Source organism: Centruroides vittatus, unplaced genomic scaffold (assembly GCF_030686945.1).
Source record: "Centruroides vittatus isolate TY-2023 unplaced genomic scaffold, ASM3068694v2 contig_882, whole genome shotgun sequence".
NCBI classification, from domain to species: domain Eukaryota; kingdom Metazoa; phylum Arthropoda; class Arachnida; order Scorpiones; family Buthidae; genus Centruroides; species Centruroides vittatus.
The window spans coordinates 2,514,392-2,539,923 of record NW_027122574.1 but is presented as its reverse complement, the minus strand read 5'-3'; the positions used below and the strand labels follow the sequence as shown (position 1 = coordinate 2,539,923).

General features: G+C 31.7%; 1 protein-coding gene across 2 annotated transcripts in view; it reads left to right on the top strand.

Moving 5' to 3' along the window:
• LOC136983375 (calcitonin gene-related peptide type 1 receptor-like) overlaps positions 1–20,717 on the top strand; it is a 30,977-nt gene extending 10,260 nt beyond the window's left edge. The window contains exons 2-16 of one of the 2 annotated variants that reach the window (XM_067280092.1): positions 12,973–13,083; positions 15,060–15,127; positions 15,378–15,513; positions 15,599–15,712; positions 15,786–15,892; positions 17,392–17,483; positions 17,609–17,735; positions 17,814–17,967; positions 18,115–18,181; positions 18,265–18,328; positions 18,410–18,495; positions 18,577–18,712; positions 18,795–18,836; positions 19,130–19,220; positions 20,377–20,717. In XM_067280092.1, coding sequence (XP_067136193.1) covers positions 12,999–13,083; positions 15,060–15,127; positions 15,378–15,513; positions 15,599–15,712; positions 15,786–15,892; positions 17,392–17,483; positions 17,609–17,735; positions 17,814–17,967; positions 18,115–18,181; positions 18,265–18,328; positions 18,410–18,495; positions 18,577–18,712; positions 18,795–18,836; positions 19,130–19,220; positions 20,377–20,546 — 1,539 coding nt within the window. In that variant the 5' untranslated portion in view covers positions 12,973–12,998 and the 3' untranslated portion in view covers positions 20,547–20,717. Of the gene's footprint in view, positions 1–12,972; positions 13,084–15,059; positions 15,128–15,377; positions 15,514–15,598; positions 15,713–15,785; positions 15,893–17,391; positions 17,484–17,608; positions 17,736–17,813; positions 17,968–18,114; positions 18,182–18,264; positions 18,329–18,409; positions 18,496–18,576; positions 18,713–18,794; positions 18,837–19,129; positions 19,273–20,376 lie in introns of both variants that reach the window. The other variant, XM_067280093.1, reaches the window with a different exon arrangement.
• The last annotated feature ends 4,815 nt before the right edge of the window (positions 20,718–25,532 follow it).

The window sequence follows — 25,532 nt, the reverse complement described above, 5'->3', positions numbered from 1 at the left end:
AAAAAAACTTTAATAATTAAAATTGGCTACACTTCATGCTAATATTTAGGTCATTTTTAAAGAAAATTTATGTATTTAATAATAATTTAGATACCATTAAAAACACACACACACAATTTAAGCGAATTTGAATTGTTTACAAAATATTGTTAACTGATATTTCTCCACTTTTTACGAAACAAATCGAGTTAACAATATTTTATTTATCGATTTTTATACGGGTTTATTTATTTTTAAATAAATTAATAATTGAATAAATTTTTAATTGCTTCGCTAGAATCGATAACCATTTTTTAGAAACGATTACTTCGAAACCGTTAATAGTAAAATACCTTAAAAATCCCTATTAATTTGGTAGCACTTAAGAATTGATTAAGCCGTAACATCGGTTTTATCTATTAAAAAGTAACGCTTTTAATTAATAAATTAATAAAACAACGTTACCCACTAGGCTTATAATGCCTTAAACTTTATTAATATTATCTGGAAAATTTTATTAGACCCAAATGATATCTGACTATTTATTAGTAATAACTTAAAGGCTTTGTCGCTAGTACTTTTAAAACATCGATAACGGTATTTGAAAAAACAATTTGTAGTGAGAGCATTTCAAAATCCTTATTAGTAGTTCCTTAAAAAACCGTTAGTAATTCTTATTATTTCTGAAAAAATCGATTTTAAGAAACAATTAATTATTGATATTACAGAACCTGTAGATTTTTCGTTTTTTTTAAATAAATGGTTAATTATTAAAGCAGAATTGTAAAATTAAAGAATAAATATATATATATATAGGCCTATATATTTTAAAACTTTAAACAGGAAAGCAATTATCATTCTAGGCGAAATTTCTTTCTTTATTTATTTATTATTTCAAAATTAAATCCTATAATTGCAGTATTTCATCCTTTCGTTAATTACTTTTTAATATTAAAAAGACTAAAAAATCCTGCAAATATTCGTGTTTTGAGTTTAAGTAGAATTACTGTCTTTATGGTAAGCTTGTAAGAAAAAATAAAGGATTTTAATTATTTTTATGATTAAAAGCCTTTGTAATTATAAATCATAATTATAAGTCATAATTATAATTATTGTGCTCGTAAGAGCGTATAAATTGTCTTCATTCTATTTTTTTATCTTTATTTTTTTTCTATTTTAGGCTATATATTATTACATAGACCACATTTTCTTGACAGGTATTTAGAAGAGAAAAAATTCGAAAGAATTTTAAAGAAATTTGAATATTTTAAAAATTGTTTTAAATACTTTTACATTTATAAAGATTTTAAATTATTATAAATATATTTTTATTATTTTCTTTTAAATTATATTTTTATAAAAATAAAAGCGCGACAGAAAATAAAAGAAGTTTGTCAGTTAATCGATTCTCCAGAGGTGAATCTTTCTGTCCATTTTGTAAAAAGAAAGAAAAAAAGAAAAAAAATGCAATAATTGAAAGAAACTAATCGATTAAAAGCAATTATTGATTACTTTTTACTTTATTAAAGGCTTTGTCGTACTTTAATCATAAGTTTTATTAGGTTTAGATGCGTACCAATTCGTACCGTAGATAACGACGATAACATTAATATTTTAGATGATTGGAAGGGTTTCTATAATCAAAATTTTCTTTGTTTCTTTCCTTAAATTTGCATAAAATATAAAGCCCTTATTGTAACCCAGATAAATAAAGCAATATATTTGTTGTAACGAGAATGACTCGAGAGATTTCTTGGAAGAAAGAGACCCTATCTCGAATTCTAAATTGACCTTTAGGTTCAATAAAAGAGTAGATTGTTGTTGGTACAGGCCACGTAACTACCGTTTTTATTTATATTTTGATTCGTCTCGTCTCTCTTATAAGCTATTGTTTGAATGATCGGGATCTTATTTATTGCTTATTTTTATAAGTAAATTGCAAAAAAAGCGTTACGGCACCGATCCGTACGTTCTATATACATACATAAAGACACACAAATTTTTGTTTAAAATTATTAAATTGTATAAAAAATTAATTACTAAGTGTTCATTTATAAATGGAGCCTATTACGCGGAGTGCTTTTTTACCGACGTTAAAGAAAATAAATTTTTGGAAACTTGAACTGAATTGTTAAATTGCTGTTTATTTTTTGGACTTTATATAAAATGAACAGATTAAAATTACTGTATTTAAATAATAAATCTTTAAATTCTCGATCTATATATGTACCTCGTAATTCATAATTCTCATCGGTTGCATACGTAATTGTTATATTCGGATGCTTATATTGAAGCAGCCTATACCTTGGTTACGCGTGCAACTGACGTATTCTTAGTATATTTTTCATGAAATTTCTATGCTTCATTCTTTCAAGTTTTTTAAAGAATTTTCTAAAGACTTGTAACATTATGCAAGAATTATTATAACTCATATATTTTATAATTTTCGTCGGTTGCTATAATCGGTACATTGGATTGCTTTCTTTACGAATTAATTTCGTGAAGTTTCTGAAATTTTATGAGCATTATTTAAATTTATTTCAAGTATTTTTTAAAGACTAATATTTAAGAATACGTTTAGAATTCCCTACCGCTGATCAGAAAATATTACTCAATAGCATTCAATACACAACGTATATCGTGCCGATGTATAACTAAAATTAAAATGAGATTCTAGAAATAAAATTATAATTACCAATACGATTACACAATAATTTAATAATTAAAGCAGTAGCACTTATTTATAATATAAGAATAGTTTAAAGCTATGAAAGTTCAAATATAGCTTATACATATATTTAATATAATGTGTAGATCGTTAGATGACAAACACTCATACGTAAGCAAACAAGTTACAAGATAGGTCCTCGTGCCTTTAAATTTATTAATACTTGATAAAGAAGAACTTCTCGTATTATAGCTTAGGGTCACAATAATTAAACTTATTATTAACGACCTCCCCTAAATTTATTTTTGGATATATTTAGTAGCGCAAGTTCATTCTTATATAATATTTTTCATAACCCAGTAGACTATTAGAATACGCAACCATCGCGAAACAGCCGTGTTTTCAGATAATTTTGACTGTTGTAAGGAGTATTAGGAATACATTTTCTGTGGCACGCTCACAATTCCCTTATATAATACGTAAAAATTATTTTATTACTAAAAGTAATGCATTTAAGACCGTAGAAGAATTACGTTTATTACTTTAAACATCGATATATCTTCTAGACGGGGTATCGAGCAACGTTGCATATAATTATCTGACAACTTAACAATATGATTAATTGATATCACGCTTCTACCAATGTTAAATGACATCTTATTCGTCCATTAGAGAAATATCATTTTATATAGGTATGAAAATTTAATTATATATATATATATGCGTAAGTGTGTGTGTGTGTGGAATACTTTACAAAAGAAAGAAAGATATAAAATAAAGAAAGTTATCAATATAGATTACCTTACTCGAACAGATCCAGATATGACATGTGCAACTGGCAATTAGCCAGGCGTCTGTTTGTCGCTGCATTGACAAATGATTAAGGACGGTGGATTTAGGGAGTAGATTATCTGGTAGACTGTTAATGCTAGGAGCTGTCTTCGTCTTCCTACACCATATTATTTTCCTCGAAAATACAAAAAGTATATTTTATTACTATCGCGGTAATACTTATTATTTCTTTCACGGATTATGTGGTACTTAGATAGGGTGCATTTAACACGTGTTTTTTAAACGTTAAGTGTTTATTTATAGAATAAGATTCTTATTAAAGTGTTGCTTTTTTATTTTAAATCGTTAAAGTTGGCAATATTAACATTTTAATGTGATATTTTTAGTGCGATTTCTGTTTGATTTTACATTGTACTTGAATGTTTTATATTTAAAATAAATTTTAAGAACATTTTGCTATTTACTTATAAAAAAAAATTATATATGTCGTAGCCACGTACTGAAATTTTCCATTTCGAGAAGTGCCTAGCCATTTCTTGACCCGCTAACACATCTCGCAATAGACATTTTGTTTCAGAATCTGTTTAGCTTTTCTGGTCACTTCTCGAAATGCTAACCTGGTTTCTGCAGATGTTGAACTGTTCGGCATCTGTCCAATGAAATTAGGCGTTTCGTGTAATAATCTAATGGCTTATTAGCACTTGACGTAAAACAAAACAGCTGAATGTTTTCGCATTTCTGTATATTGTAACTTTTCGAATGCAAATTGTTTGATAGAAAACGTTTGATTTAAAAAATGCCATTGCATAAAGTTCTTTTTTACAGTGACTAAAAAAATAGTTGAAGAATAGTGGCATCGTCGTATTTTGGTTTACATTCAAAGCACTCTTTAAAAATTAGAACTAACTTTCGCTGAAATGTAAAAAAATAGAAAACCTAGAGAAGCTGTTACATAAAAATAGGCGCTAGGTTTTGAATTGTATCCGATAACGAGAAAAAGGATGACTGAATTCAAACCCTTAATGAAGACGTACGGTACAAATAGGAGATTTAGCAGAACTTTTAATCAATGTTCAGAAGGGGTAAAGACATTAAAATGACAAATGATCCACAGAATATGTCTGATAAAATGGAAAATAAAGAAAATCACAAAGCAGACTTTGAAACAACTTTGTTATATGTGGGGAAAAGAAAGGATAGCTCGTGAATTGCAATATACGTGTGGCTGTAACGACATTCATCAAGATTGCTTTCCATCAACAACTGGGAGAAAAGACACATTTCTTTGACTTTTATGTTATCAGAAAAGACCATTGGAGAGGAAAGTGAAGTTAGCAACTGGCAAAATATTACAAACATCAACACAGAAAGTGGACAACTTTTCTGTTGGCGATACACTTTTACTCAAAATTCGAAAAATTGACAGAGGATCTGCGGATTCTCAAAATACCGTGTGCATAATTATTGACCGACAACAGTGTAAATCAAATGGAATGTACTAAGTATTCTTTAAATATGTAGAATGTACATATTTAAAGGGTACACGAAGGACACGTATCCAGGAATCTTTAGGTTATAACATACAGAAATGCGAAAACGTTCATCTGTTGTCTTTTACGCCATAATCTAATAAGTCATTAGACATTACACGAAAAGTCTAGTTTCATTAAACAGATTCCGAAATTTACACCCGTTTTAACATCTGAAGAAACCAAGTTAGCATTTCAAGTGTGGCCAAAAGACTAAACAGATTCAAAAACAAATGTACGGGTTGTGCTTCAAGAAATGGGAAATTACAGCACGTGGCTACGACTTGTAAATGGAAATTATATGACCGGCAATCCAATAACAAAACACAATTCTTGATTTATGTATCAAACTTGGTCTTTCCTAACTTTAAAAATAAGAATTAAGTAATTAAATCTTCCAACTTAACAACAGCATGGTCTTCGCAACGATTAACCTAGTTTTGTGCAGTCAGTATATAAATCGTAAATATTTAATGATAATTACGATTAAATTTTCACGCATAATAATAATAATAATACGAATCGCAATTACGTATTATTATTTTATAATAAATGTCTATTAATTAATTATAATAATATAAGAAATTATTTAAAAGTTAATCATCGTTTACCATGTGGATCAGACGGGGAACGAATGGGAGTAATGGTATTAAATTAATATAAGAGGTGGAAGTTAATCAATGCGCCAGAACCGATAAACAAATTCCAAGGAAATGAATAAGTGACCTACAGCTAGGAAAGCCGGACGACGACGTAAATTACCTCCAAGGAAATTGTTGCAGCAAGAAGAGAAAAAATTGTTGGACGGATGACATCTACATCCAATATCGGAGTGACGTCTCGTCTCCGTCATCCAACGTATCAGCAACAACGCGAGTTACGAGAAAGATCTTAAACATCTCTATCCGTCCGACGATAAAACGGTTTAAAGAGAAAATTCGTGGATAAAACGACCCGCATAGAAAGTCGTACGAGCGTGTAAAGCGCTTTAACTAAAAAAAAAAAAAACATTTTTTCTTTTCCCTTTTCTTATTGTCTGCTCGGATGAATTTGTAATATATTTTACTTTTGTAAATATTTAAGTATTTAAATCGAAATATTTTTCAAATAAAAGATTATAGTATGGACAAAGGAAAAGACTATTAAATATTTACCATTTTTAAAAATGTTGTTGCCTACTTAAGGAACGGTTTGAGGAATCCGATTTTCAATCCGGTCCGTATTTCCGGTAATTCGGGTCGAGCATTTTTACCGTGTTTTCATTTAAGTGAGTCGAGTCTGTCGGAAATTTTGAGCAATTTTAATGAGTAAAGTAAAAGTAAGTTTTAAAAACAAACCCACGAAATATCCGGTATTTGTTATTTCAGCATCGTCCCGAAACGTTCGGATTCGAATATTTTTAACACGGGAGTTTTAATAATATTTTTTCTAATAAAAATAAATTAAAACTTGAAATTTTTGTTGCGTTATTTTTTAATAAGACGGGAATATATCGCTCACGAATTTATTACACTCTTAAAAATCGCCTGTAATTTTTAAAAAATTTCTATTAAATTTCTTTTACGGCAGAGCAATTTTTGACTCTCGATTCTTAAATTGTTATTAAAATCCTCCAGCTAAGTCTGAAAGTAACTTTGTCAGTTTGCGATATGATAAAGTATTCTAGATGCAAAGATAGGTATCCTTGTACTGATTATCGGCAGGGTTCAAGTTTTTACGTGTTTAAACACGTTAAACATTGCGAACAGTGTCATAAACATCTTTTCATCTGTCCAGTGCGAAGGTTTTCTTTTGGGGGAAATAACAATAATGAACATATATAATAAGATAATTATTTGATGTATATGTAAGAAATATACTTGACTTATACTTGTACAAATTTTTTGACAGTTCTCTTCGTTACGGGCCGCGTGCCCGTATAACCGTTGCACCCGTTGCAGAACCTAGTGACGGCTCTGCGTGCGAATACGTTTGCTTTGGTGCCATGCCACGCATCGATGTTTTTCGCTCCAGATGATCGACTCTTCGATCTACTTGAAGAATCGATGCATCTAAAAAGAAATCGATGTTTGCTACGACTAGTGTTGCCAGTTTGGCGGATTTCGCATCGAATTACGCTAGTTTTGTGGAACGGTTGCAAAAAATTTTACACGCTCGCGGGTTGCGAATTTCTGTGGGAAACTGGTCCCTATTTAGGTGTTACTAACGTAAAGAAAATCCGGAAAACCCCTACGTGGCCAGTCCGTCTGCTAGACGCAAACCTGCCACCAACTACCAGTATTCAGTGCTTTCATATGCGACAATAGTGGGCCATTTAAATGTTGAAAACGAACTTCATGTTTTATGATTTTGTTTTTGACTTTCTCTTCAAATGTAGACAACGTCGTAAAAATCAAAACAAAAGCAGTTTTTAATTCTAACCTGCCGTTAGAATTTATAATAGATTTCGACTCTATTATGAATAATGATAAAATATTTCATAATTAAGAGGCAGATTCCGGTTTCGGCGGTTTGCGCCAACGACGAAATCGGCGTGGAGTATTTTTTTCGGCGGCGGTGTGCCTGTCTGATGGAATGCTCATGAAGTGTTGGAACGAAGCCACAATATGCCAGATTAGGCTATTTCTACAAACGGTTTGGCCAGTGACATTCGTCTGCAGCGATTTGATTTCTTTGGAAGATTAAGATGAAAAGATTATTTTTGAAACGCCAACTCAGTTTATGACAATATTTTTGATAAACTGATTGTTGTGTATATTATAAAAAACACATTATATAATTGTGTATAACTGATATAACTTGAGTAATTTATAGCAACTATACAGATCCTATAAAAATCAGATTTTTTCCAGGATATGTGGTAAAAAATTTAAAAAATAATGAAAATGAGTTTTATTAAACAAATATATCAGCTATTTTGGTTACACAATATGCGTTTATCGATGTTGCATCGATATTTAACATTGATTCCTAAGATTTCGACAGGACGTAGCAATTTGTCTTCGTTTGTTCAGTTGTTTATGAATCCTACAAACCTCGCGGCATCTTCGTTTCCACGCTTTTCATGGGTTTCAGGGCACTTTTGGCTGTTCCTCCTTCGGCACTTTCCGAAGTCTGACAGCAGTTGTCTCGTGATGTTTCAGATTGTTTTAAAAATCCAATGTCAAAGAAATCCTTTGGACTTAGTCTTTGCAATTTTTCCCAGTTATTCACTTCACATTTTGCTATCATTGCGTTATTGGTTACGTAAATGGGTAGAATTTTGGGTTTGGTACTGTACATGCTGTTTGAGGCTTGGTCTGGAAGCGTTCGGAATTTTTACCGTTTCTTTCGTGCTAGAGCCACAGACTTCCTTTGTTGATAATGTAATTCGCCATGCAGAACTGGAGGACGTTTCTAAACTCCACGTTACCACGTGTTTTCGATGGTGCAGAATAATGGCTGATGCGTAAGAAGATATGTTAATTCTAGAAGAATTAGGAAAAGGAAAAGCAAAGGCTCAAAGTGTGCTAAGATAGAAGGATTCGTGAAAGAAGTTATACCACGCTATACTGATGTTTCTTTTAAAAGTCACTTTATACGGAATGGATGTACAGTTGAAGTAAGTACAGTACATTAAGAACTGCGATCTCTTTATAAACACCTAAAGCGAATTTAAGATCTGCATACATAAAATTAAGACTTTCTGTCTCATCTATGGTGATTGCCATTTTGAAGTTTAAATTTTCTTTCGGTAGTCACCAGACTTCAACGGCTCTAAGGGCTATTGAAGATCGACGAAGCTACAGGACTCAACAGTCACGTAACTTACTCACTTCCTGTTGCAAACAGAATGATTAGAAACGTTCTGTGGCAAACTGTGGCGACACCGAAACATCCTCTCTGTATGAGGCTTTGACATGAACTTGACGTTTCTCTTCTTTGTATTTGATTACCCGAGCAACGAGAAACATTCATTACAGATTTATTTAGCTCTTTTACTAAGCACAGAATTGAAAATCCTCGTTCGGAAAGACGTTTTATACGAATTTAGCTTTCTGTTACTCTTTTCTCGGACATTTTGGAAGACTGAATAGTAAATATCTGTAAACAAAAATTCCTTTCTATAGTAACCAATATGAACATGCGGGATTTTAAAATTATAGACCACGGTGTTTGAATTAAAAGATACTGAAAAAACACTCTACGTAGTTCATACAGTTAAGTAACAAGTAAAATAATTTATCACAATGTTTGGATTATCAATCGAATTTAAATTTTAACACGTTTTGACAATTAAACTGATAATTGACACTGTATTTTTTAAAAGATTTTTCTAAATTTCTCAAATTATTTCTTATAGATCTATTTCTATGTTAAGCGTAAAAGATAATTACGGGAGTTCGAATGATTGGATTTAGTATTATCGAGTTTTGAAACGATTGATAATCCGTAACACAAATAAGCGTAACGAAACAGTTTTCGACGCTTCGACGGATAATTAAATAAATGAAATCTGTAGGCATATTTGCATACATTCCTTTAAAATTCCGAACTTCTTAACGATAGAATGAGCCTCCGATCTCCTGCAATTATTCGAGTATAATTTCGCATAATTACGTCTGAAGAATATTTGCGTAAGGAAGCAAATTTTAAGTCATCCCTACGCAAAATCATATGCAAATTGTTCTTTGATCACCCCGAAAGAAAATTTGATTTTTAATTTTTTTATAAGCAATAATTTTGCTTCGATATAAGGCAGAATTTTCTTCGGGTATTCTAAGCAGTAAATACTCCAAGAAGCTTGGAATATCTTAAGTAAAGTCTGCCTTATCGCGCCTTTCGAGCAAAATTCGCACATATAAAAAGTTAATATTCAAATTTTAGCCATTTTAAATGTAATTCTTTTAACGTCGATATGACATTTTATGTAAAATTTATTTAAGAAGGTGCAATAAAAACAATTGAAAGTAGAACGAAACCGATTATGAAAGGGAAACTCCTCGGAACGAAACCGAGTGGATAATAAAATATTTCTATCGAATTTCTGTTTCGTCACTGTAAAGTGTTATTGATACAGTGTTGTTTATCCTATAACTTTCTCCGATGATGTAATCCGAAGAGAAAGATCTGGACAACATTCATCAATCAAACAACCTCACTATCCAAATCAGCTTAACGTCAATTGATTATTTTACGACGTCACTTAACGATTTCTGTTAACTTGCAGATAGGCAAATATAACGTACTTTACGTAAAATTACCAAATATTTTAAAGATGTTTTCAATATATATATTTGCAGACGAGCCATTCCATTATTCTGCCTTTCGACTCGCATTGGTGATCTGTACCTTATATTGAATACAGTAAAGGTTTATGTAAAGTCACGGGATTCATACATAATCTACTTGACTATCGATAATCAATAGAAAACGTCGAATGCCTTTTAGAATATATATTTATATTCAATATATATATCGAATATAAATATATCTAAAACAGAAATAAAATCTAAAACAAAAACAATACTGTGTATGTGTGTATAAGCCTATTGTTTCTTGTTCTAGAGACTTCTCTTTCATTTATTTTGTTCGGTGATTTATTTTATAAGAACAGATCTTTTACTGATTTAGTAATTTAATTATATCTTCGATTGTTGGTGAAGGTATTTTGATAGATATTCAATTGGTACAGAGGTGAATGGTTACGGTAGTTGTTTCTAGTTTACAATTTATCCGGATATTCAATTGTTTCTTGTGTGTGTGTGTGTGTGTGTGTGTTTAACTTGTTCGATAGCTGTGTGTGGTTTAACTTGTTCGATAGCTACTGCGATTGTTTTCTATATATTCCGTGGTCAATATAAATCTTTAAAAATATTCGACTTACTCGTATGTTCAATAGTTAATAATATCACTTTTTAGGTGTTTAATTGCTCAACAGTTTATATAATTTATTTTTATATCCGTTCGACGATCTTAGATTGTTTATACACTAATTTATTCTATAAATTTTATATATGTGTGTTGTAATTTAACTAGATGTTCAAAAATTCGTACAATAATTGTTTTAGATAATCGACTTATGTAGATTTTTAATGGTTAAAGCAATGGTCAAATAGTTGTCCAATTTACCTTTTGATGATCAATGTAACCATTTCTAGATGTTCGGCTTTCCTAGATTTTCAAAAATTAATTAATAGTTCACTTTCAAATGTTCAGTGATTAAAGTAGTTACAAACTGATCTGATCATTCAACGATTAATGCAATAATTTTATTAGATGTTCAACTTATCTGGATACTATTCAATTATTTTCTATATATATGAAATTTCCTTAGCATTTAATGATTAATGCAGTTATTTTTTTCTAGAAGTTCAGTTTAAAGATTCCCCACACACGTACAAGTGGAGATAGATGGTAATTCAAAGAACAATTGAATTGATTAGCTTATTTTTGACAGATCTATCCAAAGATATCGAAAATTTGGACATTAATAGAAAACAAAAATAATCTTCGAGTTTAAAAAAATCGATTTATTTTCTTCGGCGTTTTTCTTCTTCGAATATTTTATTAAAACGGATCTAATCTAGAATTTCATTCGGTTTTTAATCTTTTTTCTCTAATTAAATTAAATTACACAATAAATGTTCAGTTGGCACAATAAGTTCGAGTAGTACAAATATTGTTAAATGCATTCGTTTAATATAAACTTTTAATACTACAAAGTTTGTAAACACGTTTCTTGAACTCAGTACAAACGTTTTCCGTAAGAATTTCCAAATAATTAAACGTTTGCATTTTTTGCTTTAGAGATATTGACACGGTCAATCGAATTGTTAAAATGCTCTTGATAGTAAAACATAAGGTTTTAAGTTATAAGAAGCAGAGCCTTCGAGTGCTTATACACCGCCCGGATACAGAGCTGGCTCGTTTTGTTCCTTAGCGGGCCATTTGCCATTTTTGCTTTAGACAAATGAATACGTGGAATTAATAAAGAAAGAGTCGTAAATATTTTATTTTTGCTAGTAAAAATAGCATTAATTTACAGGGGATGGAGCCGGGAAAAAATCCCCAGCCCCTTCCTCTCTCGATAGCCCTGATGACACGCAAAGATTTGTAGCGCTCTTTCTTATGTAGGTTGATTTAATGTAAAGCTGATAGTGAAAGATATAGGATTTATTTATCTAGTATGGAATTCTGAATACTGGACCAATTGACTAGCCTACTATACTGATATCATATTTGTACTGTATCGACTACAAACTTATTTGTGCTTGCCCGAAGCACAAAAGAGCCCAAAAACCCTAAAAATTCCTAACTTGCTTAAGCTTAAAACTGTCTCCGAGTACAAATATTGTTAACGTATTTCTTCGAATACTATAAACGTTGATATCGTATATATTTGAAAAGTATAAAGTTTACACGTTCGTTTGTATGGTAAAAACATTGTTAACGTATTCGTTCAAATAGTAAAAATATTTTAATTAATAATTACATTAATTAACACAATCGTATAGCAAAAACAATTATCTGAATCGTTAAACGTTTGTATTTTTCTAAAGCGAATATGAATGTTCTCTACGTTAAAACTCCATTCGAATGGTGCAAACACTGTTAATACGCACTTTTGAACAATACAAAACAGTTCGTGTCTGCTAACGTTTATACAGTTCAAAAATATGTATAACAAACGTTTAAAATACTTCAGTACATACAATGTTTATTTTAAAAAATGTTTTTAAACATTACAATAATACAAACATGGTTAACACAGAACACGGAACAAATAACACTAATAAAATATAAACGTTAATACAGTAGGTTGTATAGAATAAACATCATTAACACAGCACAAATGTTAGCACAGAACGAACGTCATTAAATAGAACTCGTGACCGATGCACAAACAACAAACGTTTTACATGAGAAAATCTTGAGGCATCTAATGGTAAAATGCCGATTTCACTTTTACTTTTACAACATTGACCTCATTATTAATTTTTTTTTCATTTTGATTTTATTTAGAAATTAAAAAAATCCGGGAAAAAGAAATGAGTTTGAAAAGCCAAACAGCCGATACCATTAAAAATATATGGCTCTGTCACCAAAATTTCATTTTACAAGATAATTGTAACGGTAAGTATCTCGTAGATTAGCTGATGGTTTTGATGGTGTTTTTTTAGAATTTCTCTATTACTTTATCTGAAAAAATTTATAAAAAGGGTAAATGAGAAAACGTGTTTTTTACAGGTTGTTTATTTCTATAAAAGAGCCTGCGGGTTGTCGAATTTTAATGAAGTTTAAACCCATTTCCATTTTATCTCCGTTGACTTTTAGCTGAATCGACTCGTCACGCAATCTTTTTCTCACCTCAAAAATTTTTTCTCACCGCATTTCTTTGAATTGCATTTGGTTATTATAAAAATTTCTTTTTAACTTTGTACAAAGGATATAAACTCCTCGCCTAACTTTATTTTCTTATTAAAGACAATTTATACGCTTTTTTATGATTTCATTAATGATATTAACGTACAAACATAGAGTAGAATCCCGATTATCCGGGACCAATACATAAAAGTGTATAAAACCTACACTACTTTTCTTGTATAAAGTTTAAAACGATAACACGTATTCGAAATGGTTTGTTTCTGTTATCTCTTATCATTTAACTTCGATGTGAGACAAATCATTAAAATAATGTGATTAGTAATTACAATAATACACAATGTTATTCTTATTGTACGTAAGTTTATTAGCCGTATAATAAATGATGTGAAGAGTGCACATGATTAAATTCACTAAGGGTATAAAAATAAGCTTAAAAGTATTGTACTGTGTGGAACAACACTTTTACATTCGCAATTTTTAGTCTGAAATGGCCTGACCGTCTGTTTTATCCGAATTTCCGGTTATCCGTGGATCCACGTTATCTCGGATAATCGGGCTTCTACTGTATTAAGATATGCTTTTTTTTAAATTTTCGAATAAACTTAAGCACAAAACGAGTGTTTCTGCGCGATTTAGTTTCTTTTCTTTTAGATTTTAACGTCCGTCTGTCTGTAAAAGACGTGTGAAAAGTTTTTACACGAATAAAAGGAAAAGTAAAATGTAAATTGTAAAGAAGCTTTTTTTTTTTTTTAGTTTATGTTTTACATATTTTTAATTGAATAAGGAAATGGCAGGGAAAGGAAAAGCGAATGATGGATATGGAAAGAGCATTAGATAAACACTGGATCTATAAAATTTATAGAGAATTTTTCTGATTTCTTCTCTACAAATGTATTTATAACGTTGCTACGATCGATATTATTGAAAATATCTTTGCTGAATGCATGAAAATGAGAATAAAAAACACGACTTTCGACATCAGACTAAGTGATGTTAAGATGGTTCCGGTTAAAAAAGAATCCATTTAAAGATTCTGTTAAATATTCCTGTCTAAAATCCCGTTAAAGAACGAAATTTGTTTATTTAAGCAAATAAATTTAAAGTTTTTTTTTCAAATGCTTGAAATTTTATTTTGTTTATTTAAATTTCACGAAATTGGCAAAAAAGAACATTTTCGCAGTTTTGAGTCCGAATGGACTCCTGTACGCGATCGAAACTTTTAACAATTATTATTAATTAGACAAAAAAAACCCCTCGAAATTCCCCGATTCTACAACGTACGAGGTGAGCCAAAATTCATTTAACCGCAGTAAATACCAAATCGACATCGTATTCAAATATTCAATCATATTTTATCACGTTTCTATCGATTTCGAGCCCACCAGTCGCCGAAGACGTAAAAACCCCCGGATGCCAAGGAGGTTTTTTCGGGTTTTTTTTTCGAAAACCCCCTCGACGGTGCCTCGTCCCTTCTATTAATCCCATCAAATTCATTTAAACAATTTCAGTAAAAAGGAAACCCTCTAAAATTCGGTTTACTGTTCTCTATTTATAACAATCCCAAACACAAAAAACTGACTTTTAAACTAAATTGTTGGCTCTGATAATTTAAAAAGGTGGGAAAAATAACTATAAATTATGCGATACTGAAATAAGAAAGTTATAATATTTTAATTAAATTATAATCTAAAAAGTATGTTTAAACCTTCAACGTAACGTTTCAGCGACGGAAAATTGCGAAGAAAATTGGACGGATGCGAATTTTACGCAGTGTCTTTGGAACAATACCGGAGTAAGTAAAGTAAATACGGGATGATTCGAAAGTCGGTTAAACGTTTACGAGTTAAGGGTGTGTCGTAGTTTATACTAAAAAAATTTGCGAAATAACTGATCAAAGAGAGACCATTTACGTCATTTTTACTGATTATTATCGTAAATATTTTATTTAACCGACTTTTCGGTCACCCTATATAATATTTTTTTTTTCGAAAATTAAGTTAAAATTTATAAATATACTTTCTTTTTTATATAAAATCTTTCAGGAAGAAGTGACAAATTTATCGGAATTGTACGAAATGATCAAAAAATTAACGATTTCTCCTTACGGTAATCCACAAGTAGAGAAAGTTTTTACGGAATGTATCCGGACAATTTTAACAATACCGAAACCCAACGACGGTATAAAAAATACTCCAATCGAAAAACCAGAATTTTGTGAATATTTAAAATATAATTTCTATTCGAAACTTTAAAATATTTACAGGTAGACTTTACTGTAGTCGAACCTTTGACGGTTGGGGTTGTTGGAACGACACTTTGGCAGGAAGCGTAGCTTATACACCTTGTCCAAATTTCGTACCGGGATTTTTAAGTGGTAGTAAGTATAATGTATCAAATTTTGATACTGTTTTACTTTATTACACGGTTTTAACTCTACTATTAAATTGCAGAATACGCTCATAAACTTTGCAATAAAGACGGAAGTTGGTACAGACATCCGGATACGAACAAAACTTGGTCCAATTACACGACTTGTATCGATCACGAAGACTTATCTGTAAGTCTCCAGGTTTTTAAAACACACAACAAAAATATAGTCTCCTTGAAAAAAGGTAATATATCCAGACACGTTGACAGTTTCCTTTTGTAAGGAAGTAGTAAAGGAATTTATAGAAGTAAGGAAATCGTTAGCTTACTCGATCGACTGAAAATGTCGTAAAAGTTTCATTAGGTCATAGACTAAATGGAAAATGAAAAAATACAATACTATATCACGTTAATTTTAAAATAAGAGTTATATGTGGGGGGGGGTTCATTTTAATCAATCCACCGGAATTGAAAAATACGCATTCCGCAAAATGCCCATTGAAAGTAAAATGTTAACTTCGAGGAGGTCGTGAGATGGCGCCGTAATAGGTTACGCCATCTATGACGAAACTAGTAGCGCCATCTCACGACTTCCTCGAAGTCTAACATTTTTTACTTTAACCACCTTGTATGCAGTAATAATAAGAGTAAATCTTAACTTCTAACCCCCCATATCCGGTTGTGAATACGGCCGTAAATCGGAGATTTCCAACTTGAATAATCACTGATAAATCACTGAGAAATAAAATCGAGAAAATGACTTTTAACTTTTTTCAGAGATCGATCGAATTGTCTGTAAATGATTTCACTTTTTAGGGCTCGGTCGATCTATCTACGGGTTAATACGTTCGGGAGTTATTTTATTATACTGTATTTAAAAGTACGGATTATATAATGAAAATGGAATTGGCGAATTAAATCGAATCTAGGAGGAACGAGCCTTAATTATTAGGTTAAGTTTTGTACTTTGAATCATATCCTATCTCGGTGATATCTATTTAAATTCATAATTTTTCAAAGTAAACACTTTTAAATAGATCTCTAATTAGATTTACGAATCGACGGAAGCAATAAAATTTATAATTTTATAATTTTTGGGAGGATATTACGGCAATACGATGATTAGCAAACACACTGAAAGTCTAGTCTTAGTCATAGGTCTAGGTCTAGGTCTTAGCATCGTAAATTCGGTGTAAGGGTGTTCCTTGGTTTAAAAAAAAAATAAATAAATAATAAATTTTGATTATTTTTATTTTGTAATGACTAAACTTTACGGAGGTAATTTTGTTTCAAAGAGGACTGAAGACAAATGTTCCTTAAAGTGAAAACTGGAGGTGACGGTACCAAAAACAAATTCATTCCCTGGAGAGGAACAAAGTTTCGATCTAATTAGTGAGAATAAACACGGTGTTTTAGAAGAGAAATTTTGTTTTAAAACAGTTCTAATGACTCCTAGTGGCAAGATAAATTATGACACTTGACAACGGAGTATTATTTTGGAATAGCGACGTAAACCAACAATACTTTAATACTTTTAATTTTTTAAATTTAAATAATAATATAGGCCTATATTTAAAGGAAATTTAAAAATATTTTTATAAGTTAAAATTAATAATATTTTTTTAATTTTTAGTCTTATTCATATGATAAATTTAGTAAAATTCTTTAATTTTTTGCTCCGTTCTTCAGTTCCGACAGCAGATCAATACGTTGTATGTTATCGGATATTCGTTGTCTCTGGTAGCATTATTGGTATCTTTGTTCATTTTTTGCTATTTCAGGTAAGAAATTAAACATTAAGATTAATATTAATGATATATTTTAATAAAATTTTAGTTATTAAACTTTTTTTCGTGAATTTAATCAATAAATACGAAAAATATTTTTAAAATTCACGCTGTCTTAGAGCACTTCAGTGCAAGAGGACGACCATACATAAAAACCTCTTTCTTTCGTTTTTGATTAATAACGTGTTTTGGATTATTTGGTATCTTCAAGTGGTACAAAAACCCGACATTCTAGTATCGAACGAGGTGAGTTTTTTTCGCGAAGGATTAAGTTAAATACGAATATTTTCGAAAAAAAATTCACTCGAATCCTTTCTTAAATAGGCGTGGTGTCAAATTTTACACGTCATCGTACACTACTTTATGGTGTCCAACTATTTTTGGATGTTTTGCGAAGGTTTATACTTGCACACGATTCTCGTTATCGCATTCGTTTCCGAATCCAAGCTGATGAAATGGTTCTATTTTTTGGGATGGGGTGAGTTTATTCCTTTTTTTGTTACGCTTACATATCGTAAACTAACTTTGTACGTATTTTCCTTTAAACAAAATAGTCGTACATTATGTGTCTACGGACGTACAGTATACTGAATCAATTACATAATTAGTTCTTATTTCTCGTTAGGGATTCCTCTGTTATTAACCATTCTCTACGCTATTTTACGAGGTCTTATATCGACGTCAGTAGCTTAGTAAGTTTATAAATTACACCGGATTTAAAATATATATATATATATATCGTCTTATAAATATAATATAAACCCGTTTACTTTAGCTGTTGGATCGAAGAAAGTATATATCTGTGGATTCTTTCCGGACCCGTCTGCGCTTCGATGTTGGTAAATATTATAGAATTTTTAAATGCCACTTAAATTTATGTACAAATATCCATTTTTATATATAATTTAAAAAAATTACAGCTCAATTTAATATTTTTAATCAACATTATTCGGGTGCTGCTCTCAAAATTACATTCCGTAAATTCTCCGGCCAATAATCAAACCAGGTAAATTTATGGATTTCTTTTTAACTTTAGAAGAATATTTTACGACTTTTTTCTTATTTTTATACATTATTTTTCTGGAAGGAAGGCCGTTCGAGCTACGGTCATACTCATTCCTCTTTTGGGATTACATTATTTGCTGACACCGTTCAGACCGGTGCAAGGATCTTCGGGAGAGGTAGTATACGAAGTGATATCGGCAACCGTCACATCTTCACAAGTAAGGCAAAAAATATAGTAAGAAAGATTTAAAAATTTAAATAATACGTACATAAATACACGGCGTAATTTATATCTTAAAGGGTCTTTGCGTTTCTCTCCTGTTTTGCTTCTTCAACGGCGAGGTAAGTTACGAAAACTAGGTTATACGTCTTTAAGTAGTTTCCGTATAAATCGACGTAAATAATTTGATTTAAATTTAAAAAGATGTTTATTCGATCTACACGGCAAAGATTAAACGAAATTCGTACGACGAAAATCGATAGGCCACACCGTTTAATCCGTCGAACGGGACGGGGCGTGGTTTTGTACATGTTACTAACGTCGTACGAATAACTTATACGTCGAAGAAGACGGAAGAGTTTGGAACGGACAAATAAATGTTTATTTCGTTTGTATTTTTCTTCTTTTTTCGTAGGTGACCACGGTTATAAGAAAAAAATGGAGAGATCTGAGGACAGTCAGACAGACGAGCAAAAGAATAACTCGCGCCACCACAGTGTCCGTAGGTAAACCTTGCGCTACCCCACCTAAAACATTTGGATTTTCTCGAATTTCCAGGTAACCGGTAAATTGGTCAGAACGTAAAAAAAACCAATCGTTTCTACGAATTTTTTGAGTCAAATTATTGGAAAATTCTATAAAAATATATCGAGAAAAATTGGAATCTTTTTCGTATTTTTCACTCTCCTCTCCGCGATAGACTCGGACCGGCGACGTTATCGCTTCATCCTTTAACGGTGACTCAATATATTTAGTAAGAACGACCGCACTTTCCACCTTTAACCCAGTAATTAATTAATCGGTTGTGGATGAGAAGATCGGTATTTTTAGTCTTTTTTTCTTCGGAGTGTTAACTTTATATACAACTTGCATGAGACGTATTGGGGTCCCGGATATACGTGTGTTTCGTCCGGTGCCGTTTCCGTTCCGGTATAACATCCTTTAACCGTTTAACCACCATATGCCGAGAATAAATATGTATAAATTCTTAAATACTCCACTTAATTAAATAAATTTTAAATATTAAAATCCGATTCTGACAAACTATTAATAGTTTATATTATTTTTTAAAAATAAACCTCTACCTAATTAAACTCCTAGCAATAGATATCACCGGTGAATTTTACTAATTAGATAAATTAAATATTTAATTATTTAATTAGGTGAAAATCTATTAATAGTCTCCTTATATTTTATATAAATATTGATAAAATAATAGATTTCTCTAAGCGTATCCAAGAGGTAAACAGGGGTAGATAGTCCCCCTCTCTACGGATGGCTAACGTATTGTTTCGTCCGTCCCAACCCAAATGGTTTCGGTATCGGTTAAATTATATAGGATTTCAAGAAACTTCGAATTAGGACTGTGATGAATTTATGGTATTTTATCGGAGACGGTAGATTTTTAAACGATTCTACAGCCTTGCTTCGAATCTACACTACTGTCGAAAGCTAACAACAATTATGTTTTAATCGTTAATTCTAAAAACGGTTTAAACGTTATTTAACTGGCAAAGAAGAGTAACTTTTCGCTTCGTAAATTAACTTAATTAAAGTTTATCGAACGGGCTAAAAGTTTATAATTAATAAAAAATCTACTTAATTAGAAAAATTACATTAAAAAGGAGGATGTCTTAAATTAGTCATTTCTTTTCTCGGTAGTTTCTGCGGAGAACCTCATCGGACGATGGAAGAGGAAGGACAATTTATTCGAAGTGTGCATCTTCACAAATGTGAATTCGGTTGAAAGGCTTAAAGAACTTTTTTCTCTGATGAATTATGCGAGAGAAAAACTCTCTACGACAAAAAACATACGAGGGAAAAGTTTCTAAATTGCCAAATTAGTCATTTTATCGTCTGGTAAAACTGTACGAGGACCCAAATATTCACCATTAGCACAAATTCTTATCTTTTATCGGGTCAAAAGTATTTTTTATAAGTGTAATTAACATCGGATTCTAATGAATATCAATTTAAACTTAAATTCTAAGAAAAAAAATATGTATGTGTATCGATTTGAAATTTTGATTTACTGTCGATATTAAATATATTGTCTTGTTTGATTTAAACTTTATTAATAATTTAAACAAATTATTAATCATTTTTAAAGTATTTAACACAAATCGTTTCCTGGTTAAGAGATAACGTTCAATTTAATACAAAGTACCTTACGTAAGTATGCATGAATGACAGCGATCGTGGATTCCGATAAAGTCCGAATCCACTCCTACGTTATCAAAGAATGTGGATCGGGTTTTAAACGAGAATAAATACGCGTACTTTTTCGTTTTCGGCTCATTCCGTTCCGACGTTCTCGCCCAAAATATCTTCTGGGATTTTTCTACCCATCCGGAAACTATGCAAAATTTCATGCAAATCAGTCAAAGGGTTTGGCAATTTGTGGGGGATGAAATCAAGGTAAGGAGTGAGTTGTCCGAGTTTTATATTAGTCTATGTTGCCCGATTCTCTCCTTATACTTGTATCCGATAATATAAGAGTATTATTATAAGAAACGAATGACCGAGACAACATAAACATAGCGTATACACAACTACCCGAACTATACGAATCAAAACCGAAAATATAACTAGTAGATGGGCCCGGCGTTGCTGGGGCAAAAAATAACAACAGCGAATATTTGTCATACCGCTCAACAATTTTTTGAATTCCGACTTCAAAGAAATCTGCCGCCTGTCAAGAAGCCCAATCCACGACTGCAGTTTTCACTTCTTCTTCGTCGTTGAAATGTTGACCACCAAGGAACTCCTTTAAGTATCGAAACAAGTGAAAATCACTGGGTTCAAGGTCTGGACTGTGTGGATGATCGTATCGCGTCAAAACGATAAAGCACTGCCCAATTTTTTTGTTTTGTGATCGTCAGAAAGCAGTCTTAGAACCCACCGAGAACACAATTTTCGATAACTCAGTTTCTCCGAAACAATGGTATACAAAACTGATCTTGAAATCTGTGGAAACTCAATTGATAAGTCGCTACGCCACTGATGGTAATTTATAAACAACAAACTTATAATGCCCGGGTTTATAAAGTATTCGTCGCAGCTTTATACGTGGTAAAACCCATTTTAAGAAAATCATCGGAATGCCTATAACTACGTGGGAAGTACAGTAGAGCATCGATTATCCGACCCCCGATTAACCGACTTATCGGTTAACCGACCGCGTTCTAGTCGGCAAATTCAAATGTCAGCTAGTGATGTGGCGCTACAATATTTGGTTATATCTTGGCTACTTTAATATTATTTTTGTTAAATTTTTGCATGTTTTAGCTGGCAACACTGGCTCGACCATGAAAGGGAGGCTAGTATTTAAACCAGGCCTAATACACTATACTAATAATGTATTTTTTCATACTTTTCGGTTATCCGACCAACCCCAGTCCTCAATTAAGTCGGATAATCGATGCTCTACTGTATGTTCTTGTAAATAACTAGTTTATAGAAAAAATATTAGTATTAGTTTGGTTCACTTACGACAATGCGACACGTGGGCGATCTGCCGAGGGGGATTCTTCCCGGGAAGAGTTTTACGGGTAACTAGCCCCTATTTAGGTGCTACTAACTCGAAGAAAACCCAGAAAACTCCACGTGCTCAGCCCGTTGGCAATCCGCGAACCCACGACGAATTATATTATGTGTTACTCATCAAAGTAATAACGTTAATAGCGAGTCTACTTCGCGCTATATCAATGTCACAGTAATTAAGTAAATATAGTATTTGTTTTTTTAAACGGCGCTACACGTAAATTCAGCAAATTTCAATGTAGACGAAAATTAATTAATATGTGGAAATCCAATAAATATTTTGGGATAGTACGTATGACGTTATCTAAGTTAGTGGTATATTAAAAGAACTAACCAGTTTCTTAGCAATTGGTCGAACAGTCTAGGAGTGCATAGCGAACAAACAAACAAATAAACAAACATTACCATTTTTAAATATAGATTTAATGATTACGATTCCGCCTTATTAGTTTATGGTGTGGTAAAATTACTAGGAAAGACCAGCGATCATCTAGGGAAGGGGACTCTGCCTGATCTTAATCTGCCCCATTACTAATCTAAAGAGTTTTGTCGTCGAACGTGGCTAACGCCTTCTTCAGAATTTTCAGAAATTTAGTGTTTTTGGTAAGTGTAATAATATGAGAAGGGTAATTTTATACTATCAAAAAATTAAAATTATCGTCACATTTTCTATATTTATGTTTATTATCCTTATATATTTATATTTATCCTTTAATAGTTAATATTTATATGGTATGTTTGAAGAAATTATTAAAAACAAATAAAAGAAGTGGAAAAAAACTAGAGCTGAAGGAAAAGAGATTAAGATGGATAGATTGAACGGGAAAAAAGAGAAAGACGAAGAAATCTCAAAAAAGAAACGGTAACGAAGTTGAGAAACTTTACCTAAGGTTGGTTTTTGCCAGACAATAAAAGCAACTATAACCTATTAACACATCCATTTGGCTTAGATAAATATTTTAAAAATTTAATAAAGATAGTAAAATTTATAAGCTCGAATTCTAGAGTCTACATTCGGTTTCCTTGGGTTTTGAGGAGAAACTAGCTTGTTTCTCGGTTTTAGGATTGTTATGTGAACAGGGGTTACAAAAACCGGAGAAAAACATTCTTAATGATTTCAAGGAGACTATCGTATATTTTAAAAGATATATGGACGATGTTTGTATTATTTGGAAAAATAACAAATGAGTCAGTGAATTTCTAGATAAGATTAATAGTAAGAAGAAAGGGCTGATAGAATTTATTTAGATATAAATATAGAATTTAAAAAGACGAAATTTAGTCACCCGCTTATATACATTACAGCAACACATAGCTCACTCTACATCCCGTTTAATTCGTATGACCCTTATCGATACAAACTGGCAGCATTCCGGGTCCTTGTTAGCAGAGCGTGTTTGTGTTGTATCGATAGTAGTGCACTCGACAGACTGAAGAAACTTGGTAGAATTCAGGAAATGGTCAAAATACTGGGATGCAAAACTAATACAGCACGACTGATTAGAAGCTGGGAAGGAAGTGGGCCAAAGACTCGAAACAGTAGACTCAATACCACCGCAAAGTTTACTTTTAATAAGAACATAATAAACATTATGAAAGCAATGGCAGAGCATAAAGGCTGTAAAAAAGCGCCAAATATTTACAGTATGTTGAAGGTAGACAAAGATAAGCTAAAGAAGAGAGAAAGCAGGCGTGTGCAAGATACAAAACAAGCAATTAAAAATAAAGAAGAATTATATTGGAGTGACCAAAAGAAATATGAGATTTATCTTTAAAAGGATTAATATAGTGTAAAAAAGGGTCCTTTGAGTACAGTATTATTTCAGATGTCACAAGCTGAAGGCTCTACACTGCAGTAAAATGGGATAAGGCCAAAAAAATATACCCTGTATATATATATATATATATTATATTTTTTGTATATATATTTACGTCATCTTGTTCTGAGCAAGCTCCGCATTTTAAAAAATTAAAAATTATTCGATTCCGCTCGTCGAATCGCACAGATTTTGACTTACGTCATTAGATTTGTCTTTTTTTTTTCAAAATTAAATAATTCGAGAAAAGAATATTAAATTCTACTTACCGAAGAATAAACGAAGGTGAGTCCATTTATCGATAAAAATAATTTTTGACTTTAAATAACTGATTGTATAGAATTAATACGATAAACTACAGCAGATTCCCGCATTTACGACTGGTGAATTTAACTGATTCTAAAACAAAATAAAAAAATGCGGTTCAAAAAGTTTATTAAACCCATAAATTTAAGTCTATGGAACTCTTCGAAAGAAACAAAAAATATAGATTCCGTTAAAATATTGATAACTGTATGTATTCGAACCCGGAATCATAAGAAAAATCAAGACGTCGGTATTAGTAAATTTGTAGAAATTTACTAATACCGACGTCATTTTTATAATATATATTAATAAATCGCAAATCCCCATGACAGATTCTCAACTACACGACAACTACGTCGTGTGCTTCTGCTGGCCATTTCGTTACGATACTTGCAGTGATATTTGCGCATCGATTTTCTTCAAATTATGATACCGACGTAATAGAATATTAGAGTTCGATTGACGACGGTTCCTTTAGTTGGCTCTTCCAAACACCGATCAACTCGTAAAACACTTTCGCTACATTCGAAACTTACTCTAAACAGCCCGGTGTCGATAAACAAGTGATAAAACTACCGAATACCGATAGTCGGTGGGAAATAAAGCCCCAACGACGGGTGCAGTGCATATTTTCTAGGTTTCCTCCACGTTTCTAACACCTAAGTAGGGGGTTTTCCCCCGTAGAAAGTCCACCCAGGAAGCACTACTCCTCTCGGTATATCGCTCGCGCGTGCCAAAAATAAAAATTTCGGAAAACGTATTTCATTCTTTGCAAAATATTACATACGGAATAGAACAGAAACAATTTTGTGTACAATATAAGCTACTTATAACAGGATTACGGTAAATTCACTCTCTGTATAAAATACAGTAGGCCTACTTAGCCGATAATTGTCGCGACACGTTTTTCCCCTGTCTTTTTAATAATTTGTTGCATTTGTCATCACAATTACTTAAGAAAACAAGTTAATACTTTTGATTCCCTTAAATATCATCAAAGTTTCTTATAAACGGTGGCACGGGAAATCGACGAATCGTCGATACATGTGTTTTTTGCTGAGTTCGTTTATGTTCGATACATGTGTATTTTAACATCGCCCCGCTGGCCTTAAGAGGGCCTATTTTTAACCAGCCCGTTACGGGCACAGGACG